The sequence below is a fragment of the Equus quagga genome, chromosome 9 (genome assembly GCF_021613505.1).
Source record: "Equus quagga isolate Etosha38 chromosome 9, UCLA_HA_Equagga_1.0, whole genome shotgun sequence".
NCBI classification, from domain to species: Eukaryota; Metazoa; Chordata; class Mammalia; order Perissodactyla; family Equidae; genus Equus; species Equus quagga.
Genome location: NC_060275.1, coordinates 64,522,991 through 64,543,661, shown reverse-complemented (window position 1 = coordinate 64,543,661; position 20,671 = coordinate 64,522,991). Strand labels below are relative to the sequence as shown.

The 20,671-nt window shown below is 48.2% G+C and overlaps 2 protein-coding genes across 2 annotated transcripts in view; one reads left to right on the top strand and one right to left on the bottom strand.

The window, feature by feature from the left end:
• LOC124244583 (uncharacterized) overlaps positions 1-551 on the bottom strand; it is a 2,680-nt gene extending 2,129 nt beyond the window's left edge. The window contains exon 1 of the mRNA XM_046671194.1: positions 369-551. Within this exon, the coding sequence (XP_046527150.1) occupies positions 369-551 (183 nt within the window). The remainder of the gene's footprint in view (positions 1-368) is intronic.
• Positions 552-4,348: 3,797 nt separating this feature from the next.
• On the top strand, positions 4,349-20,516 carry SLC1A6 (solute carrier family 1 member 6). The gene is made up of 9 exons (XM_046672240.1): positions 4,349-4,553; positions 5,296-5,433; positions 6,950-7,154; positions 7,962-8,004; positions 8,532-8,875; positions 11,606-11,839; positions 13,011-13,205; positions 19,410-19,544; positions 20,298-20,516. The coding sequence occupies exons 1-9, from the start codon at positions 4,349-4,351 to the stop codon at positions 20,491-20,493; spliced, it is 1,695 nt and encodes a 564-aa protein (XP_046528196.1). The 3' UTR covers positions 20,494-20,516.
• The last annotated feature ends 155 nt before the right edge of the window (positions 20,517-20,671 follow it).

Here is a 20,671-nt window from a genome sequence, read left to right as displayed (position 1 = left end):
TGTGTGTGTGTGTGTGTGTGTGTGTGTGTAGGAATTGTAGAACTACTGCAGTTCCTTTTACAAGGGAAGTTGTGCAGGGCTTTGAAGGTGTGTGTGGGGTTGTGTGTCTGACGGTGTGCATGAATGTGGCAAGTGTGTGTGCATGTGTTTGTGTGTAGGGATGGTATGACTGATGCTACCTGAGCGGAGCTGCATTTCTGAAGGTGTGTGTGGGGTTATGTGCCTGAACAGTTCTGTGTGTGACTGTGTGTCCGTGTGTGGTTGTGTACCTGTCAGTTGCACAAGGAGGCGTGCGGGGTTGTGTTTTGGAGTGTGTGTGTTATGTGTGATGTGTGATTTCCGTGCTTCCTTTCCCTCCCCCCACTCACCCTCCGGCTGCAGGGTGTTAGATAAAATGTGTGGAAGTAGCCTCGTTTTGCCACAGCAGCTGGCTTCAGTTCTAGGGTGTAGGAGGCCCTTCTTTGTTCCCGTTGGCTGCAAGGGGGGGGGTGGCTGGCACATCTCACCATATCTAAGAGTCTGGAGGTGGGGGAACCAGGTGGAAGACCCATCCTTGAACCCCTGCAGAGACTGGGGACACTAGAAGGGCCATGTCCAGAGCAGGAAGCCTAAGAAGCAGGTCAAGACCATGTCTAGAACCAGGAGAGACTGGACAAGAGAGAACCGAGGGTGAGGGGGGAGGCCCCAGGGGTCCAAGAGAGGCTGAGAAAGGCCCCAGTGGAGGCCAAGATCCTGGGAAAACCATTTCAAGTCCAGTACTGCTTGGTGAGTAATGTACCCAGGACCAAGGAAAATCGATAGGAAGACACACTCCTGCTTCTGCATTCTTCTCTGTCCTCAGTTGTACGTCTGCTGGGCTTCTGCTTTTCCTCAACCATGGCTGACATGTTTTGTGCTCACCAGGCACTGTTCTAAGCGTCCGGTGAATTTTGCCCTCTGAGCCACACAGACAGTAACCAGTTCCTGCAAAGGGGAGTGGGGTTTGAAATAAAGAGCTCACGTAAGCTCTTCCGCTAGGCCAGGGGTCTGCAAACTTTTTCAGTAAAAGGCTAGAGAGATTGTCTTGTGGTCCACAGGATCTGTGCCACCAGCTCCACTCAGCCGTGGTAGCACGAAGTATAACCATGGACAATACGCGTTGAGTGAGTGCTGCTTGCCAATAAAGCTTTATTTACAAAAACAAGTGGCTGGCTGGATTTGGCCCTCAGACCATGGTTTGTCTATCCCTGCTCTATACTGTACTACCTCTTGTAAGGAAGAGACAGGAAAGAGAGAAAACTAGCTCTGGATTTTTTGTGACTAGTTTAGATCTTAGCTGACACTCTCTTGGGACCCGTGGGATGCTACTGCTTGGTGACAGGGAATGTACATCCTAGAGGAGAGGGAGGAATTTCGCATTTCCTCTGTAGTCTGTGGTCCTCTGTCTGGGATTTTTCACAGCAAGGTGAGAAGCAGCATCCTGTTTTCAAAGTGAGCGATCCACTTGAAGCAGGACCCCAACTGGAGTTGGCCATTGGAAAGGGGGGTTAGACCTGGAGGAAGCAGGGCCTGGAAAGGTGAGGCCGACGTCCTATCACTTGGATATGAGAGGACCAGAGGGCAAGGAAGACAGTGGCCCTAGAAAAGTAGCTGCTAAGCCAGTGGCAGCAAAAAAAAAAAAAAAAAAAAAAAAAAAAAGAAAGAAAGAAAGAAAAATAAAATTCCAAGGACCTACCTGCTGGTGGAACTGAGACCTCTGCCAGACTCCCAGCCCTGACCTGATGAAATCAGGCACTGGGGCAGGGGTGGGGGCAGATCGGTAAGGAGAGGTGTCAGAAGCCAGGTCCCTCAGAGAGTAGCTGGGTAAGGCCACGTTCTCCCTACAGGTGCAGCGATCCCAGGCAAACCAAATATGCAGAGTTCAGTACAGGATACAGTATTCACTGTCTTCCTTTGGCCTGGATGTTTTTTTCTAAGAGTTGGATGAATCTGGTGTATCTGTCAGGAAACAGCACACTCAAAAGGGGGAACTGCAAAGAGTTTAAGTTAGGGACTATTTACAAAGATATGAGCAGAGTTAAGAGAAACTAGTGTGGCTGGTGTAGCACTCAGGGATCAGCAGCAGTGGGGAGGCTGCAGGGAGGGAGGAGGCGAGCGGCCTGGGGAAAGCCATGGCTGGAACAGAGAATTATCTTTCTTTTTTAATTGAAATATATTTGACACATAACATTGTGTAAATTTAAGGTGTACGCCATGTTGTTTTGATACATTTATATATAATACGATTGCCATTGTAGTGATGGCACCTTTATCACATCAAGGGAGCCAAGAACACCCAATGGGGAAAGGAGAGTCTCTTCAACAAATGGTGTTGGGAAAACTGGATAAACACATGCAGAACAATGAGGCTGGACCCCTATCTTATGCCACTCCCCAAAATTGACTTGAATCAGCCTAAGACTTAAACATAAGACCTGAGACCATAAAACTTGAAGAAGAAAACAGAGCGAAGAAGCTCCTTGGCGTGGGTCTTGGCTTTGATGTTTTGCATATGACACCAAAATCACAAACAACAAAAGCAAAAATCAATAAGTGGGACTATGTCAAACTAAAAAGCTTCTGTGTAGCAAAAGAAATGATCAATGAAATGCAAAGGCAACCTGCAGAATTGGAGAAAATTTTTGCAAACCATAAATCAGATAAGGGGTTAATATCTGAGATATATAAAGAATTCGTACAACTCAATAACAAACAAACAATCCAATTAAAAAATAGGCAGAAGAACTGAATAGACATTTTTCCAAAGAAGACATTCGAATGGCTGATAGGTACAGAGGACTGTCTGATGGGAGCTGTGGCTGAGGTGGAGGAACATAGCCTCTGCCAAGTAAGCTCATCTCCACCTGCTGCCTTCCACGGCCAGACCGAAAGGAGAGCCAGTGGGCAGGGAGCCTGGGTGATGCCATCTCTAGCGATCAGCCTCCGCCTGGGAGTGAGTCTAGAGGGATGGCAGAATTCCCAGTGTGCTTGGCCTGGAGGCACTGCCACTCTGGCTGTGACATCAGTGCCTGCAACGTTGTTGTCCTTCGAAAACCAGAGGCTCAGTCCCCAGGGCCCACCATACTTTTAGGGACCCATGGAAATGCTTTCACTTCTTTTAAAATCACAAGAAAGAATTAAACTTTTAGGTCAAAGAAAATGTTTTAACATATAATATTAGGTGAAATTCACATCACAGGAAACCAACCATTTTAAAATGTCATTCAGTACATTCACAATGTTGCGTGACCATCACCTCTATCTAGTTCCAAAATAATATATTCATTTTTAGACCAATGCGGTCGTAAAATAGGATTGTCATATTTTTTTTTAATGGAAGAAGGAGTCCAGGAAGGCAAAAGTTGCTCAGGCTTATGAAAGTCACATTTCTAAGTTGCCTTATACATGTAAGGTGTTTAGCTGGTAAGAGGATAGGCAGGTGTTTATTTTTATATGCATTTAACATGTATTAAAATATAATTAGCATTTCAAATGATGACCTAAAGTTTGACATAGAGGAATGACGTAATGTATCTAAAGTTACCATTTTAGATACACTTATTTAGATAAGTAAATGAAGTTACATGGATATGGCCGGAGGTAAAGAAAAGACATAGAAGTCTGAAGTTTGGATAACAGTGCCCTGCCCCCTAGGCAGACTCTGAACATCACATTCTCCTGCAGAGATGTATCCTGAAGAGCCACGGGGGTCAAGAATTATCCCCATTTCCATCCCGAGGGACTCCCCCCCTCTGCAGTTGCTCATCTGGGCATTCAAGCAGCTGCAATTATAGGGCACCCACTGTTTGCCAGTACCTGCAGATTTTGTCCTTGTGGAAAGCCGTCTTGTCAGCACCTCCAGGCCAGGCACCGAACCGTATGAATTTTGGGGGGCTAGCCTCAAAGTGCCTTGTCTAGGGCTCTGCATGCAGTTGTCGCTCAGCAAGCCTTGTTAGTTTGCTTTGCGAGACGGGGCAGCCCCCAGTTGCTTGTGATGATCTCGTGAAAGAGGAGGCTGGAATCAGGGAATGGCAAAAGCGGCCATTCTATTGTGGTCTACTTCCCCGCCTCTCCCCAGCCATGCCCAGGAGTGATTCTGGAGACCTTGGCCCTTTTCTGCCAGGACACGACCCCTGAACCCTAGGCTGTCTTCTCAGTGGCCCAGCCCCAACACATCCCGACAGACCGACACCGCCCCTCCCCTGCTGTCTGCACTCCCCCGGAGGACTCACCAGCGTCCTCCGCCCTTCCATCCGTCCCTGTCTACCCACATCCGCCCTCTGTCCCGTCCCTCACCCGGCCCGGGCCCTCTGTCCCCCGCAGATAGACGATGAGCAGCCACGGGAACAGCCTGTTCCTGCGGGAGAGCGGCCAGCGGCTGGGCCGCGCGGGCTGGCTGCAGCGGCTGCGGGAGAGCCTGCAGCAGCGGGCCCTGCGCACGCGCCTGCGCCTGCAGACCCTGACGCGGGAGCACGTGCTGCGCTTCCTGCGCCGGAACGCCTTCATCCTGCTGACCGTCAGCGCCGTGGTGCTGGGTGAGTCGGCGCAGCCCGCGAGAGCGGGACTCCTGGGAAGTTCCCTGCGCGCACGTCTCCTTACTTCACCCACGGGTTCTTGCCTGCACACATGCGCACGTCCCACCAGCGGCACCCCCACCAGGGACACACTCACACGAATGGGTACAACACAGTTGTGTGTGTACAACGTCACATGTATATGCGTGTGTACACACACACACACGTGTACACTATACAAACACACCCTTTCTGTTTGTAAACAGACAACAAACATGAACACATTTTAATGCATTCACAAAACTTACAGGTGGAACGTGAACTCACATCACACTTGCACGCATTTACTAGAACGTAGAAACACATTCGTACATGCACATACATTCCTCTATACTTATAGCACTCTTATGAACTTAAATGTACATACACTCCCATGTCTGAAAACAGTAACGTACACATACAACTCACACCTGTATACACACAGAGGAGAAACATGTGCATCCCGTGTATAGGGCCACATATACAGGCACAGGTACATGTGCACAAGTGAGTGTACAGTGTCACATATGCATGCATATGTACATGTAAATGTGTGCATTTACACACACATCAACATGATACACAAATTCATACATTTCTACACTCAGAATGTGTCTCTCTTTCTGCCACCCTCATCCACACACATCCTTATTCAGATGGATGGCCCCTGCTTGGGGCTCAGTGGCCCAAATTCCACTCCACGGACCCCTCATTTTGGCCCTAGGGGTCAGCCTGGCCTTTGCCCTGCGTCCGTACCAGCTTACCTACCGCCAGATCAAGTACTTCTCTTTCCCTGGAGAGCTGCTCATGAGGATGCTGCAGATGCTGGTGCTGCCACTCATCGTCTCCAGCCTGGTCACAGGTGAGAGAGCCCAGGCCGGCAGCGCTGGCCTCCAAGACCCATCCCGGAAACCAAGCTCCAACTGGAGCTGAGGCTGTCCCAAGCATGGGGACACATCTCCAGCTCAGGCCTCAAACATGGAGTGTGAGTCTGGCCCTGAGTCCTTGGCCAAACCTCCAATCTGCATCAGACCCAGGTTCTGGACCTCATATCATCTACACCACTTATTTCAGGAACTTTCCTGTACTTTTCCTTGGAGTTAAAATACCAGCCTGCCCGAGGCTTGGTGTCATCCAGAGATGGGAGAAAAGTTGTGGTGGGACAGCCAGGGAAGGTTGCTGGGATGTGGTGTGGGTGGCAATGGGATGAGATGCGGATGGAAGTGTTTGTGATGGGGGTGACAGGATGGTGGGTGGAAGGTGAGACGGAAGTATGGATGGACTATGCAGGAGCTAGCAAACTTCTTCTGTAAAGGGCCAGACAGAAAACATTTTCAGTTTTGAGGGCCATACGGTCTGGTGCAACTCCTCATTTCTCTCCTGTTGTAGTGCAAAGGCAGCTGCAGATTAATATGTAAACAAGTGGGCATAGTTGTGTTCCAATAAAACTTTATTTCTAAAAAGAGGCAGTGGATCAGATTTGGCCCATTGATAGTCAGTTGCCAATCTCCAGAATTTGGGACAAGCATGAAAGAATGGTTTCTTGGGTTGGGTTTCTTAGAAGCAGAGCCTGAGATGAGGATATTTGTGCAAGCAATTTATTGAGGGATAGCTCTCAAGAGAAACCTATGAGGAAGTGAGGAGAACTGGAGGGGTGGGGAAAGAAGCTAAGCAGAAATGTTGGTTCAGAAGAAGGCTGGCATCTCAGCCTGATCCTATGAGGAGCTCTGGAGCATGAGCAACCCTGCAGAATTGATCCCCCCAACTCTTCCTCCACCCAAGTCAAAGGAGCTGGCTTTTTAATCCCTGTACCAAGCAGCCATTGGCTGTAGGTCTCCGATGGGGCCTTTCTGGGTGAGGAAGCTCCTTTCTGCTGAGGGCAGTTCTCAGCAGAGGTAGGTAGCATGAGCTGTTAGCAGCCAACACACTTAGCAGCTGTAGGATAGGTGTATCATTCTGGTAAAGGGTGTCTGAATAGGGCACCAAAAGTATCTACTACAGAGAGTATGCAGTGAGGTGGGTTGGAGTGAGGTGTGATTTGGGGTGGATAGCGGAGTGAAGAGTGGAATTAAATTATGTTGCAAAATGGGGGTAAATGGAGAATGGGATGGGGATTGAAAAGATTGGCTTGAAGTAGAGGGAAGGTTAGTGAAGTAGTGTTTGGGAAAAAAGATGGAGTGGAAAATGTATATGGAAAAGAGAATGGAGCTTGAAGAACGATGACATGGTGACATGGGTGGTGGGTGCGGCATAGGAGGAGGGTGTGCTTAGTGGAATGGTGGTTGAACTGGTGGTGTGGGAGGGTGGAGCAAATGGATGGGAGAGTGGGTGGTCGGGTGTCGATGGGGCTGCTTGGGGCTATACTACCTGTTCTCCAGGTATGGCGTCCCTGGATAACAAGGCGACAGGGCGGATGGGGATGCGGGCAGCTGTATATTACATGGTGACCACGGTCATCGCAGTCTTCATCGGCATCCTCATGGTCACCATCATCCATCCTGGGAAGGGCTCCAAGGAGGGGCTGCACCGCGAGGGTCGGATCGAGACCATCCCTACAGCCGATGCCTTCATGGACCTGGTCAGGTGACGTCCTTTCTAATTTTGATGGGAATTTTGGCCCTCCATGCAACAATTTATGCTCAAGCAGAGACTAAGGGGACAGGCTGACTCAGCCTGGAAATGGCAGCACCCAAGTTGAGCCTGGTTTTATTGGTACCCATTTTATGCCCTGGAGCCTTGCACAAATCCTCTGAGAGCAACGGACTCCTAGGATATGATCTTTTGACCCCTAGGCTGGGGAGGCTGTAGCTTAAGCATCTTGGGATGGGCTCAGACAGCTGGCGTTTGTCTGGTGTCCCTAAATTCCACTGCAGGGTGAATGATTCTCTTAGAGCAGCAAGATTGTGTCAGTTGGAATCAAAGCTGGCCCGAGTGATACTCTAGTCACCAACTTGGGAGGAACCCAGGGTTGGGGGAATTCAGGAGCTGTCAGTGTGATTTTGAGGCATCATTATCATGTGTGATAATGTGTATGTGAACTGAGGTCCCTGAGGTGGCATAAGGTCCCACTGAGGGCTCAAACAGACCTGAATTTGAGGTACATCTTCAGCCCTTGGCAGCTGTGTGACTTTGGGTAGCTTACATAAATTTTTTGTGCTTTGGTTTCTTTGTGTGTAAAATGTGTGTAAAATCAGTAGCACTCACTTCTAGGGTTATTTTAATGTATAAATCAGATCATATAGATAAGGCACTTAGCTCAGTGCTTGGCCTAGAGGAAGTGTTCATATGTTGGCTGCCATTATTATTATTGCTGTTGTTATTATTATAGCTATTATCACCCTAGATTCCTTTCCAAGGTCTAACTTCCCTTTATCTGATGCTTTTCTGCAGAAATATGTTTCCGCCCAACCTTGTGGAGGCCTGCTTCAAACAGGTCAGGAGGAAATACACAGTTTCATCAAGGAGGCTTGGAGGGTGGGGGAAGCTTGCTGCTGAGTGAACGGTCCAGGGGTGAAGGGTGTGAAGAAGGGCCTGACAGAGCAATGGCCAGAGGCTTTTGGAAGAGACTGGGACATTGGTGTGATGATTAAGAGAGGGTTAGAGAGGAAGACTTAAGCCCAGGGCTGCCTGGGAATGGTATTGGAGGAGAATCCAAGGCTTTTGACCATAAATGGTTGAGGAGAGAGGCCCCCAAATCTGCCTGAGCAGTGCCTGGGGAGCTTGTGCAAAATGCAGAATCTATACTCATTCCCCCAGGTGGTGGCTGTTCCCTCCCTCAATCATCTCTTCATTCACTTATTCTTCTATGTGTTGGTCAAATCATCCATTCACTGATTCAGATCTACTGAATAAGACTCTCCAGGGTGTGGGAACCAGGAATTGACGTTTGAAGGAAATTTCTCCAGGAGATTCTGATGCATCTGCTGAATCATATTTGGCCCCAATCTCTCCATATTTCAGTTCAAGACGCAGTACAGCACGAGGTTGGTAACCAGGACCATTGTGAGGACAGAGAACGGATCTGAGCTGGGCCCCTCCGTGCCTCCTCTATCCTCAATGGAGAATGGAAGCAGCCTCCTGGAAAATGTCACGCGAGCCTTGGGCACCTTGCAGGAGGTGCTGAGCTTTGAGGAGACTGTGCCTGTGCCTGGCTCGGCCAATGGCATCAATGCCCTGGGCCTTGTGGTCTTCTCTGTGGCCTTCGGGCTGGTCATCGGTGGCATGAAACACAAGGGCCGAGTCCTGCGAGACTTCTTTGACAGCCTCAATGAGGCTATTATGAGGCTGGTGGGCATCATTATCTGGTGAGTGCTGGTCTGTGACAGGGTGGGTGGTGATGGTGCCTGGGAGGATGGAACCAGAGCTGGAAAGTCAGGCTGTGGGGAAGCTGCTGACGGGCTCATTGCAGCCATTTGGCCAAAGTTGTTCATATACGTATTGGTTAATTCACTCACTAACTCTTGCAGTCATTCACTCACTCATTCATACCTTTCTGCAATGATTTCTTCACTCATTCACTCCCTTGTTCATCTATTCATTCACTCATTTATTCATTTATACTCATTTTTCCATGCATTGGTTTACTCATCTTCTCATTCATTTATTCATTCTTCTGTGCATTGGTTCATTCACTCATTCATCCGTTCATTCGCTCATGAATTTGTTCACTAACTCATCCTGCATTAGCTAAACCATTGAACGATGCATTTATTTATTTACTAAGTCACTTATTCATTTGGACTCATTGTTTGACCCACTCATTCATCTCTGCACTTGTTACTTTCTCATTCGCTTGCTCAAATATTTCTTGCATTCATTCATCCATTCACTTAACACACTCATTCATTCATTCACCTACTCCTTCATGTCTCATTTGCTCATTTTCTTACTCATTTATCCACTTGCTAATTGTTCCTTAATTGATGCATGCACTCATTCATTGTTTAAATCTCTTCATTATGTCACTCACTCAACCAACATTTTCCCAGGCTGACTTTCTCTTTAACTCTGGAATACAGAGATACATTGAATTAAGTCCTTGTCCCCAAGGAGCTTGCAAAGTCTTGGAGGAGACAGACACATATTAGATACATAGAATACAAGGTGGAAGGTTCTATAGTAAGGAGACCTTACAAAGTGTTGGGAACATGGAGAAGTGAGCAGCCAGTGGAGGAATTTACAGTGAACTCTGCCTGGGAAGGTGAGGAGGGAGTCATGGAGAAGGTCATCTCTTAGCTGGGTCTTGAAAGGTGAGCAGGAATCTAACAGGACAGGAAGAGGGAAGAGGACTTCAAGCAGAGGGAAGAGAACATGCAAAGCTTGAAAGAACCTGAGTTGTTTGGAGAATGGTGCAGAGTTCAGGAAGGTGGGAACATAGGGTAAGTTGGAAGTGGTTGTGGAAGATGTTAACAAGGCTGTCTGGTCCCAAATTGAGGAAGACTTTGTACATTATCCCAAATAACTTGAAAGTTGTGTCGGGGGCTGGAGGGCCATGTAAGAGCTTGGAAAAGCTGCTGAGGGGGAATGGAAAGGGGTGATTATCAAGGATAAGCAAGATGATTGACAAGGAGTAGGAAGGCTCAACTCAGCTGGGAACCATGAGTGGTGTCATTGGCATGGTTAGGGAAAGTATCCCTATGTGCCAGGTGGCTGAGCGTGGGAGGAAGGAAGTCATGTGCAATTCATTAGGGTTGAGGAATTTTGCAGAGGACAAGGAGAATGGATGAAGATGAGGGAGATGGAAATAGAGTTCACAAAGTAATCATAGAGGTAGGTCTAGACTTGGGGACAACTTAGCAACCGCTCACCAGGGCTAACCCTTGAGCCCAGCTTGGGGAACACAGATGTGGCTGGAGAAGTCCCCCATATCCTCATTCCCACAGCCTTAGCTTGAGTCTCATCATTTCTGACCCAAGCTGTTGCATCAACTTCCCAAGAGGTCCCCAGTTCCTCCCGTACATCCATGAGAATGACCAAGGGTAGATTTCAGTTTCTAAAGAGACGAATAACAGTTGAAGCCTGGTAATAGGTGAATGATGGCACCACTGGCAGAAACTCACAAGACTAAGCAATGGGCTGTTTTTTTGGGAAAACAGGCGAACCCCTGATAAACTCACTTCTTTTGTCTTCTTTAGTCTCCTTTTCACTCACTGCTCCAGCCACACTGGTCTTGTCTCTGCTCCTCCAATACTCCTAGCTCATGCTCATCTCAGAGTCTTTGTACTGTGCCTGAAATGCTTCCTTCTCAGATACACATGGTTCCTTCTCATCATTCAGGCCTCAGCTTAAATGTCACCCCTTCAGAGAAGCCCTTCTGACTGCTCACACTTAAGCTGCCCCACTCAGTGACACTCTTTTGCAGTTATCACCACCTGAAGTTTTTAATTACACATTTCTATATGTACCACCTATTTCTGAAAGAATGTGCACCATAAGGGCAGGAACCATGTGACTGGAACATAGTAGGTACTCAATAGATGTTTGTTGAGTGAATTAATAAATAGATAATTTGATAAGACATGTTGTTTGACGTGTCTATGGGAAATCTAGGTGAAATAGCTCAGGGCTGGTGAATGAGTGAGAATATGCACTTACAGGAAAGAGAATAGGCCCATAAAGGTGATAAATGCAGAGCAAAGAGTTGGGGGCAGTGAATAATGGAAGTTAGAAGGCCAGAGATAGGGAACATCTGGGCAATGCCTACAGAAATAGTCCTGAAGACAGTGATTATTTGAGGGGGACTTGGATGGAGGAGTGGATAAGGAGAGACCTTATCAGATTGTATGCCCTGGAGTTGTAGGAACTTTTCTGCTGTCTGGGGGTGAGCTGTGGATGAGCAGGAAGAGGTGGTGGGGTATGCTTGTGGCGCCCAGCCCTGTTTGTTATTGTGTGGAGAAGGTTGGGTGGAGGAGGGTGCTGTATGACAGGCACTGCCTGGCTCCAGGGTCTCATATGGGCAAAACTTTAGGGATGCCAGTTCTGAGTTTGTAGGGGAGGTCATGAGGGAGTCCTGACAGGTGTCTGGCTTGGCCCAGGTATGCACCTGTGGGCATCCTGTTCCTAATTGCTGGGAAGATCCTAGAGATGGAAGACATGGCCGTCCTAGGGGGTCAGCTGGGCATGTACACCTTGACCGTCATCGTGGGCTTGTTCCTCCATGCTGGCGGCGTCCTGCCTCTCATCTACTTCCTCATCACCCACCGGAACCCTTTCCCCTTCATTGGGGGTGTGCTGCAGGCCCTCATCACCGCCATGGGCACATCTTCCAGGTATGGCCTTGTCTACCCCTGTGGGTACCCTTCCTAGGTTCACCGTTGGTCTTTCATGAACTCTCCTAGGAGTCCCAACCTCCCCCACTACAGAACCTCTTCTGAGTTGTATAATAGTGTCAGATGCTCCTGAAGGCCTCCAGGTGGCTCGCAGGGTGATCTTTGTCCTGGGCTAGCTTTCCTGACCCCTTTTTCTCCTCTCCTGTCTCTATTTTATGTGGAGGAGAACTTGCTGCCAATTTTGAGGTTAGGATGAAGGTTCCAAGATGCCTCATATTCTCATTTTCTAGCTCAGAGGGTCTCATCTCCCCTTAAGATGGTTACTTCCTTCTCCCTTTTTTTGTGGTTTTAGGGGGTTAATAAAAAGCTCCCCTTTCTCCCATCACCCAAATTCAAAATGGTTTGAGGAGTATCAGAAGCACCAATCAGATGGAAGAAAAATACAATTTTTATTGTCCATAACGCTGATTGGAGAATGTGCCTTTTGATCTATGGCCAAGTAGGGTTGGTGCCATTGTACCCCAGGATTAAACTCATCTGGCTTCCACAGGGCTGGACACTCAGAAGCCCTCTCTGTGGGTCCAGGCTTCTCACTGCATGATGTAAAGCTTATCAGACAGAGCACACATCTTTGTGGACAGGCTGACCTCAAATGAGATGCCCACTCCTTTAACTAAACTCACCAATTGATTAAGTCACTCTTCCTTACCTGGGAAGTGGTGGGGAGAGAGGCCACGAGGGTTAGTGTAGCTCAGCTTGCTCCCTGAGCAAATATGGGGAGTGCGGAATAGGAGTCCTCTATAATGTTCCCCTCTTAGCCCTGAGGGGTGGGAAGTCAGAAGATTCTTAGTTCTCTCCTTTCTGGGAGTGAATAGAGTGAATTAGTGGTATGAACTAGCCTAGTAGTTAGCTTTAAGCTATTGGCTTTAAGTGGGTCAAGAGACCTTCAGCTTGGAGGAGCCCCATTGCTCTGTGCTCCCTGTCATAAGGAGACCCTCTTCCCCATGCACAGTTATCAGCCTCTGAAATGTTACACACCTGCCATCCTCCCCTTGCTCTGGCTCCCATCTGGCTTCCCAGTGTTCTCAGGGGAAGCTCTCCTTGGGTCTGTTGCTGCTCCAGCTCTGCTCTGCCATCCCCTGTTCTCAGCCCCCAGGGCTCTCTCCCTTAGCTCCGCGACACTGCCTATCACCTTCCGCTGTCTGGAAGAGGGCCTGGGTGTGGACCGCCGCATCACCAGATTCGTGCTACCTGTGGGGGCCACCGTCAACATGGACGGCACTGCCCTCTATGAAGCCCTGGCCGCCATCTTCATCGCCCAAGTCAACAACTATGAGCTCAACCTGGGCCAGATCACAACTATCAGGTGAGATGGTCTTGCGTGGGACCTGCCAGCAGGTGAGACCTAAGAAGTCTTTAGCTTGGCTGGGGGAGGGCGGAGCCACAGCTCGAGGTCAGGGGAGGCCCTTGATGTTGGAGAGGGGGCCTGTGGGAAGAGCCCAGTCACCCATACTAGACGAAGCTAAAGGTGAGACTTTGCAATCTGAGGCTGTCAGAAGCTGGCAAGATGTTCAGGTCAGTCCTCCTCTAACGTGGTATTGTGGAAGATCCCTTTGTGCAGTATTTTCCAAAGTATCGCTGGCGCCTCCAAATAGCCTGAGGTTCTTGTTATAAATATGAATTCCTGGGCCTCATCCCAAAGGCCCAGAGGTTCTAACTTAGTCATTATAAAAGCAAAAGCAAACATCATCATCTCCTTCGGGTCTTTGCTCCAATGTCACCTTTTCAGGAAAGCGTTTCCTGAATACCCTATTTAAAATTGCATGTCTGGACTTTCGTAGGCTGAACCATTGTCCCGTAGCACTATCTGCCCTCCTTTAAGTATTTTACTTATTCATCTTGCCGATTGCCTGCCTTCCCCACTAGAATGTAAGCTCTGTTTGGACAGGGATTTTGTTCTATGGGAATTTCTACTAGGTGTCTAGCAATAGCATATGTGCAATAAATGTGAGTTGAAAGAATGAATTTATTAAGGCTGTGTAAACAGTCTTGTGCAGAGTGCCTTTGCACCCATTCATTTGATCCTCATGACACCCCCTGAGGTGGGTAAAATTATCTTTACTTTTTTAGAGAGGAGGAAACAGAAATTGAGGCCGGTGAAGTTACTTGCCCAAGGTCACTTAGTGGAGAAGTTGAGCAGGGGGTCTTGATTCCTGAACCAGTGCTGGCAACTGCAGAGCACAGGGTGGGAGGAGCGATGGATGAGGGCTGGGAGGAAGGAGTGTGCATTCAAGGAAGCTGGTCTGGGAAGCAGGGGTACATGTGGGCAGTGGTTTGAGATTCTCTTACCCAGGTGAAGAGTCTGAGTCAGTGGAGCTTAGCTTCTTGTGTGCCACACTCAGCAACCTCATGCTGCCTTCCTGTGAACGTGAAGTACTTGGAGCTCATGGGGCTGTGGTTCTCTATACCTTGTGGCCACTGAAATAGGCCTCATAAGTATTGGATATTGGGGAATAGCCTCTTGTTCAGTCAGTCAGCAAATATTTATTGTAGTAGTACTGACTCGGTCCCAGGAACTGGGAATATGGCTGTGAACAACATACTCATGACTCTGTACTGAATCTCTTTGGAAGTCAGCTGACACAGCAGACTCAGAGTCCTGGGAAGGCACTGCTGGGAATTTTCCTCATGGCTTGGGCTTCTGGCAGTAAGCACTGTGCATGGACTCCCAACAAAGGCTGGCTGGGGTGTGCTGGACACAGCTCTCTGAGGCTCTGCTCTTTTGTATAGGTTCTTTTTGGAGGAAGAAAGACTCACTGTGACTCCTCTGCTGACAAGGGCCTGGGGGCCAGTTTCTTGGCTTATGTCTCCATTTCCTTAGAAAAAGAGAACTTAGAAAGATTTGCAGTAATTTTCTGGGTGTGGGTCTGCCTTTGTTCATTCCTTCCTTGCTCAAACGTTCATTTGGTGTCTACTTACTGAACCCTGTGCTTAGGAAGACCTAAATATGTGAAGGCATGAACCTGGCTCAGAAGGCATCCACAGTCCATTAGAGGAGACCATGAGTGAACTAAACATTTCCACATGGTCTGCCAAGGGCTGCACTGGGGAAGCCAAGTGCTGTAGGAGTGCAAGGGGGCACCTGGCCCAGCCTTGGAGAAGAGGCAGTGAGTGAAGCCTTCATGGACAGGTGACTCTGGACTTGAATGTGGAAGGAGGACTAGGAGTTGGCCAGGTGGAAAGGAATGCAGTGGGTAAAGGGGTTTATGGCATCTGAGAGCAGTGGTTCTCAAAAGAGGACCAGCAGCAGCAGCATGTGGGAACTCACTAGAAAATGTAAATTCTCAGACCCCAACACAGTCCTACTGAATTAGAATTTCTGGGATAGAGCCTAGCCATCTGTGTTGTAGCCAACCCTCTCATTGACTTTGGTGCACAGTTAAGTTGGAGAACCACTGCCTTAAAAAGACTAGGAGGAGCTCATCAAGGCTGAGGCTCGGAGGACATGAGAATGAGAAGGACATAGGGCTGGAAAGTGGGCAGGGGCAAGCTCAGGAAGGCCCCTGTGCCAAGAACTCTAATTTAAGAGCAAACGTTCAAAAAACATGTGCTGAGTGTTTTCTATCTGGCAGGCTCTGTGTGGAGACTGAGGGATGCAGGGAAAAATAAGACATGGTTCCTGAACTCAGGGAAGATCCAGTCTAATGAAGGGAAAAGACACACAAATGATGATGATGGTGATGGTGGTGATGATGATGGTGATAGTGGTAATAGTGGTGATGATGGTGGTGATAATGGTGGTGGTGCTGATCATGGTGATGATAATGGTCAATATTTATAAAGCACTTACTATGTGTCAGACACAGCATTAAATATTTTACCAGTGTGAATTCTTTGAATGACATCCCATTATGTCCTATGTATAGCTCCATCATTGTCCTTGCCAAATTAAAAAAAGATTATCTGTTTGATATGGGTAGCATAAGAGCTTTGGGAATCCCGGGAATGGGCATCTAACTCAGCTGGTACCATGTAGCTTTCTTTTCCCTTCCATTTTGTTAGTACCCCTTCTCCCCCCAAATAACTTCAACATCCACACAGGTGACCCTTCATCATCTTCCTTTAAAAGTTCCCTGGCCTTTGGAACTCCAGCCACCTACCCTTGGGACCACACCCTGGACTTTGTCACCACTCAGCCTGCTTTGACATCTCTAGTATATGCATCATGGGCACAACCTCCAATGTATCTGCCTTCTTACTTTACTTCCCCTACATTTCTTTAATTTCATGAGAACTTTTGCTTCCTCAATTCCTCTCTTTCCCCCCCCATTTTGGTTTCACTTTTCCCCTTATGTGTTTTAGTTCAGTGCTTTTATGTGCATACTAATCACCTGGGGTTCTTGTTCAAAAGAGGTTCTGATCCAGTGGTTCTGGAGTGGGGCTTGAGGTTCTGCCTTTCTAACAAATCCTCGGGTGATGCTGATACTGCTTGTCGGGGAACCACACTTGAAGTCATGAACTTCCAGACCAGAGAATGTGGTGCTTCCTTCTTTCACTTTCTTGAGACTGTCTTTGACATCCTCACTCCCTAGTCTTTCTGTCCATCACCTCTCCAAATCCTCAACATTGGGGAACTCATCCATCCACTTTATCTGCTCATACGTCAAGGTGTCTGAGCCCAGGTAGGAAAAATCTACCCACCATGGAGATTTTTGCCACTAGAAGAGGATGCATTACATTCTCAGCCAAGCACATTTCCACTCAGAAATCCCTTTATGTCAGGATTCACAGTCCTGGGTACACATTAGCATCACCTGAGACCACCTCCTCCAAGAGGCTCTGACTTAGTTCTGGTGGATGTGGGGTCTGGACATCAGTATGTTTGTGAAAGCCACCAGGTGATTCTACTGTGCAGTCAGGGTTGACCACCCAGTTATATAGTGGTTGTGTTAGGCGTTCCTCAGCATTCATACTGAATATTCACCACTCTCTTTACCCACCAAACCTGTTCTCCGGTTTCCTTCCTCATGGAAAACCGTATTGCCTGCTACCTCAGGGAGATCTTGGAGATCATTGAGGTTATTGGGCATGAATGGACCTAACTTTCTGCTCCTGCAGCTCAAATCTGTTGTGTATGCATCCATCCATGCTTCCTTTCCTCTGATCTCAGTTTAAACACAGTTCTGTTGCTCTGTTCAAAACTCGTTCCTCTGCTGTTCCCCAAATCCCATCCCTCCTGTCTTCTCGTTGTCAGCCATTCCATTGCTATTTGCATTTTCAATTCCACTGCCTCTACTTGACCTTTCTCCGTAGCATATGAAGGCATGCTGACATCTCTCCCATATTATAAAATTAAAGATCTCACATCTAAAATGCTACTGATCTCAGGGAGGCTTGGCTCCAGTGTCTGAGCATCTCACCCTCTCCAACACCTGCTTGTTCTTCATGGGTACATAGGGATTGTGGCTGAAGGCAGGTACCACAATGTCTCAGCATAGTACAAAGCTGGCTTGATGGAAACACTTATGACTGGGTGTCCGCAGTAGGATGAGGTGCTCTACCTTTTTGAGGGTCCTGATAGATCACCCTGTAAATAAGGAAAACAGTCTGAACTTGGGTCCCAATGACTGAGGGGACTTTCAGGGATACATCCCGACCCCAGGGCTGATAGCACCTGGAGGTTCTGTGGGATGTTGAGCCCATGTGAAGTCCCTTCTGCTACAGGTAGAGGAACCCTGGTCCTAGCTACCTCATTGCCACACAACCCAGAGATTGCCACTGGATCTTTCTTCAAACAGCCTTTCTTGTTACTGGCTGGGATATATGAACCCTTTTCTATGGTAAACCAAGGATATAATGAAGATGACATAAAGATAATTTCAAAGGAAAACATTTTTTTTGTTTATTTGTCTATGTCAGGGTCCCAAACATTGCTGTGAACACTTCTCATGGGAAACTTTGACATCATTGGGAGTAGGGAAGTCATCAAAAAGGGTAAGGATGAAAGACTTTTGAGGGGTTTCTTAAATGGACCTGGGATCTGAGCATCACTTCCAGCATCTTCCTGGGGAATCTTTGGGGAGAGCTTGGTGGGGATGGTCACCTTGAAAGCCACCAGATAATAGTTCCAAGTTTAGTGGCAGATAGTGATTGGCTAGTTGGAGATTCCTAGTTTGGACCTAATCTAAACTTAATCCAGAGAAGTTTGCGTTGGCTTCTTGGATCTGGGTTGGGATTAGCTCGTCCCGTTGAGAGCAGGCTGCCCGCCTGCCAGGGGCACACGCAGACCACTGTTTATGCCAGGGCCAGCGATCGGAGGAGGTGTTTTCTCTCACTTAGGTTGATGGTAATAATGATCCCCTTGAGGCCCGTCCTTGAAGCACTGTGCTCTTTTACTGCTCACAGTAACCTCACAAGGTGGGTGTATCTTCCCATTCTACAGGTGAGGAAATAGAGACTCTGAGTTTATGTCCAAGGTTGTACATCTAATGAATAGGAGTCTTCTGGATCCCAAAGTCCATTCTCTGTTCACCAACCCAACAGTTTGCCCAATAGCTATTCTGTTAGAGACCTCATCTGGGCTAAGCATCCGAGTGGCTCCATGTTCATGATTATAGAATTTGGGAAAGGGCTTCAGAGGCCACTGGGAAGAGGGGCACCAACCTCAGGGCACTGACACCTTTCCTGGTAAGCTTGGTGGCTTTAGAATACTTGGCACCATGCCAGGCAACCCACGTTGATGTGGGAGCTACAATCTAGCCTACTCTTGATCCAGTCTGACTCTTCTTGATGCTGGACAGCCATCTCCTTCATTTTCCATAGATTTTGCCTTTTAATTTTCCAAAAATGTATATGTGTATTATTTTTCATATATAATTTTTTCCTTTTGCTCAGCATAACAGAAAGTTTTTTCTTTTGGTTCTAAACTTTGTCCATCTTCCACATTTCCATCCCTGAAGCTGGACGTGGCCCTACTGACCTACCTGCTTCTAGTGTGTGTGCAGATGGGAACTCAGTCTTCTGGTTTATGGCTGCTGTCTGGTTTGATTCTTCTGCTTTCTTGCAGCCCCTAGTGGCAGCTAGTTAAATACCTCCTTTTACATCTGCAATATGAGGTGTTTAAACATACAAAAGTCTGTCGTTGGGTGAACTTCCAACCACATCCTAGCAGAGGACGAGGAGACCTGTCTGCACTGGGACTCAATGAAAGTCACTTTGGGTTACTTTTTTTTTTTCCTGATTTTTCTCCCCAAATCCCCCCAGTACATAGTTGTGTATTTTAGTTGTGGGTCCTTCTAGTTGTAGCATGTGGGATGTGGCCTCAACATGGCCTGATGAGTGGTGCCATGTCCGTGCCCAGGATCCGAACCAGCGAAACCCTGGGCTGCTGAAGCAGAGTGTGCGAACTTAAGCATTCGGGACCGGCCCCTGGGTTACTTTTTATTTTTGGGAATTTGATTTAGGATGCCCTGGGAATGGACCCCTTCCCTTCTCTCATGTCCTTTCTCACTCTCTTCCTCGTCTCTCCCCTCCCTCCTCCTGCCTCCTTGTGTCCTCTCTCCACTTGCAGTATCACAGCTACAGCAGCCAGTGTGGGGGCTGCTGGCATCCCCCAGGCGGGTCTGGTCACCATGGTCATTGTGCTCACGTCGGTCGGCCTGCCCACTGAAGACATCACGCTGATCATAGCTGTGGACTGGTTTCTGTGAGTGTTCTTCAGACCCTTGTGCTGTCTCTCCTTGACCCCCTTCCTTTCCCTGTAGGACCCCAACCCATGGGCCCTCATTCCAGCAAGGACGCTGAGTTCTAGAATTTTATATTGAAAGGGGGTGCTTGGGGAATACTCAAAGCCATGGCCTGTGGATCCCAAATTCCATAGAGTCAACCTTGGGAAGTAGGGCAGGGAGGAGACAAGCAGTGGGGGCTTTACCTCTCAGCTGGAAAAGCTCCCCTTGTACCTGTTCTATGTAGAAGTCACACAAAGGTGAACCGTGGGACAGAACTGCCTTGAAAATATTTTTAAAAAATTCTCAACTTTAAAAACAGGAGGTTTCCATTAAAAAACCTGGACTTTCATCCCCACCTGGGAGCTGTCAGCTGGACCTGAGTCCCATTTGGATGGTCTCCAGCCTGGCCTGATTTACTCGTGGTGGTTACCTTCCTCATCTCATATGCTGTTCAGATCATGACTCCTAATTTTTTATCAGATGTTTACATCCTTTAAAAAAAGAATTGTATTGCTAAGATCAAGTGTGAGCATCAGAGCTTGTCCGACCTGTGCTCGTTAGAAGGGGAAACTGAGGACAAGGGGGGTACCTGCAAGTGTTATATGGTCGTGGATTGGACTGGAATGTGAACCCCAGCTCTCAGGCACAGGAGCCCCCCTACTGCACCCTGCCCCCTGGGGAGCTCTTCAAGCCTCTGTTAATGCAGTTTCTCTCTCCCCTCTCCTCCCTAGTGACCGACTTCGCACCATGACTAATGTGCTGGGGGACTCGATCGGAGCAGCTGTCATTGAGCATTTGTCTCAGCAGGAGCTGGAGCTGCAGGAAGCTGAGCTCACCCTCCCCAGCCTGGGGAAGCCATACAAGTCACTCATGGCACAAGAGAAGGGGGCATCCAGGGGGCGGGGAGGCAACGAGAGTGCCATGTGAGGGGTCCCCAGCTCTGCTGCCCAGAGGTGGGGGGAGGGGCTGGGGAGGGAGGTCGTGGGGAAGATCCACTGCCTGGATGGCCATGCACTGAACACCTGTGTTCTGTCTGGATGGCCATGCACTGAACACCTGTGTTCTGTCTGGATGGCCATGCACTGAACACCTGTGTTCTGTCTGG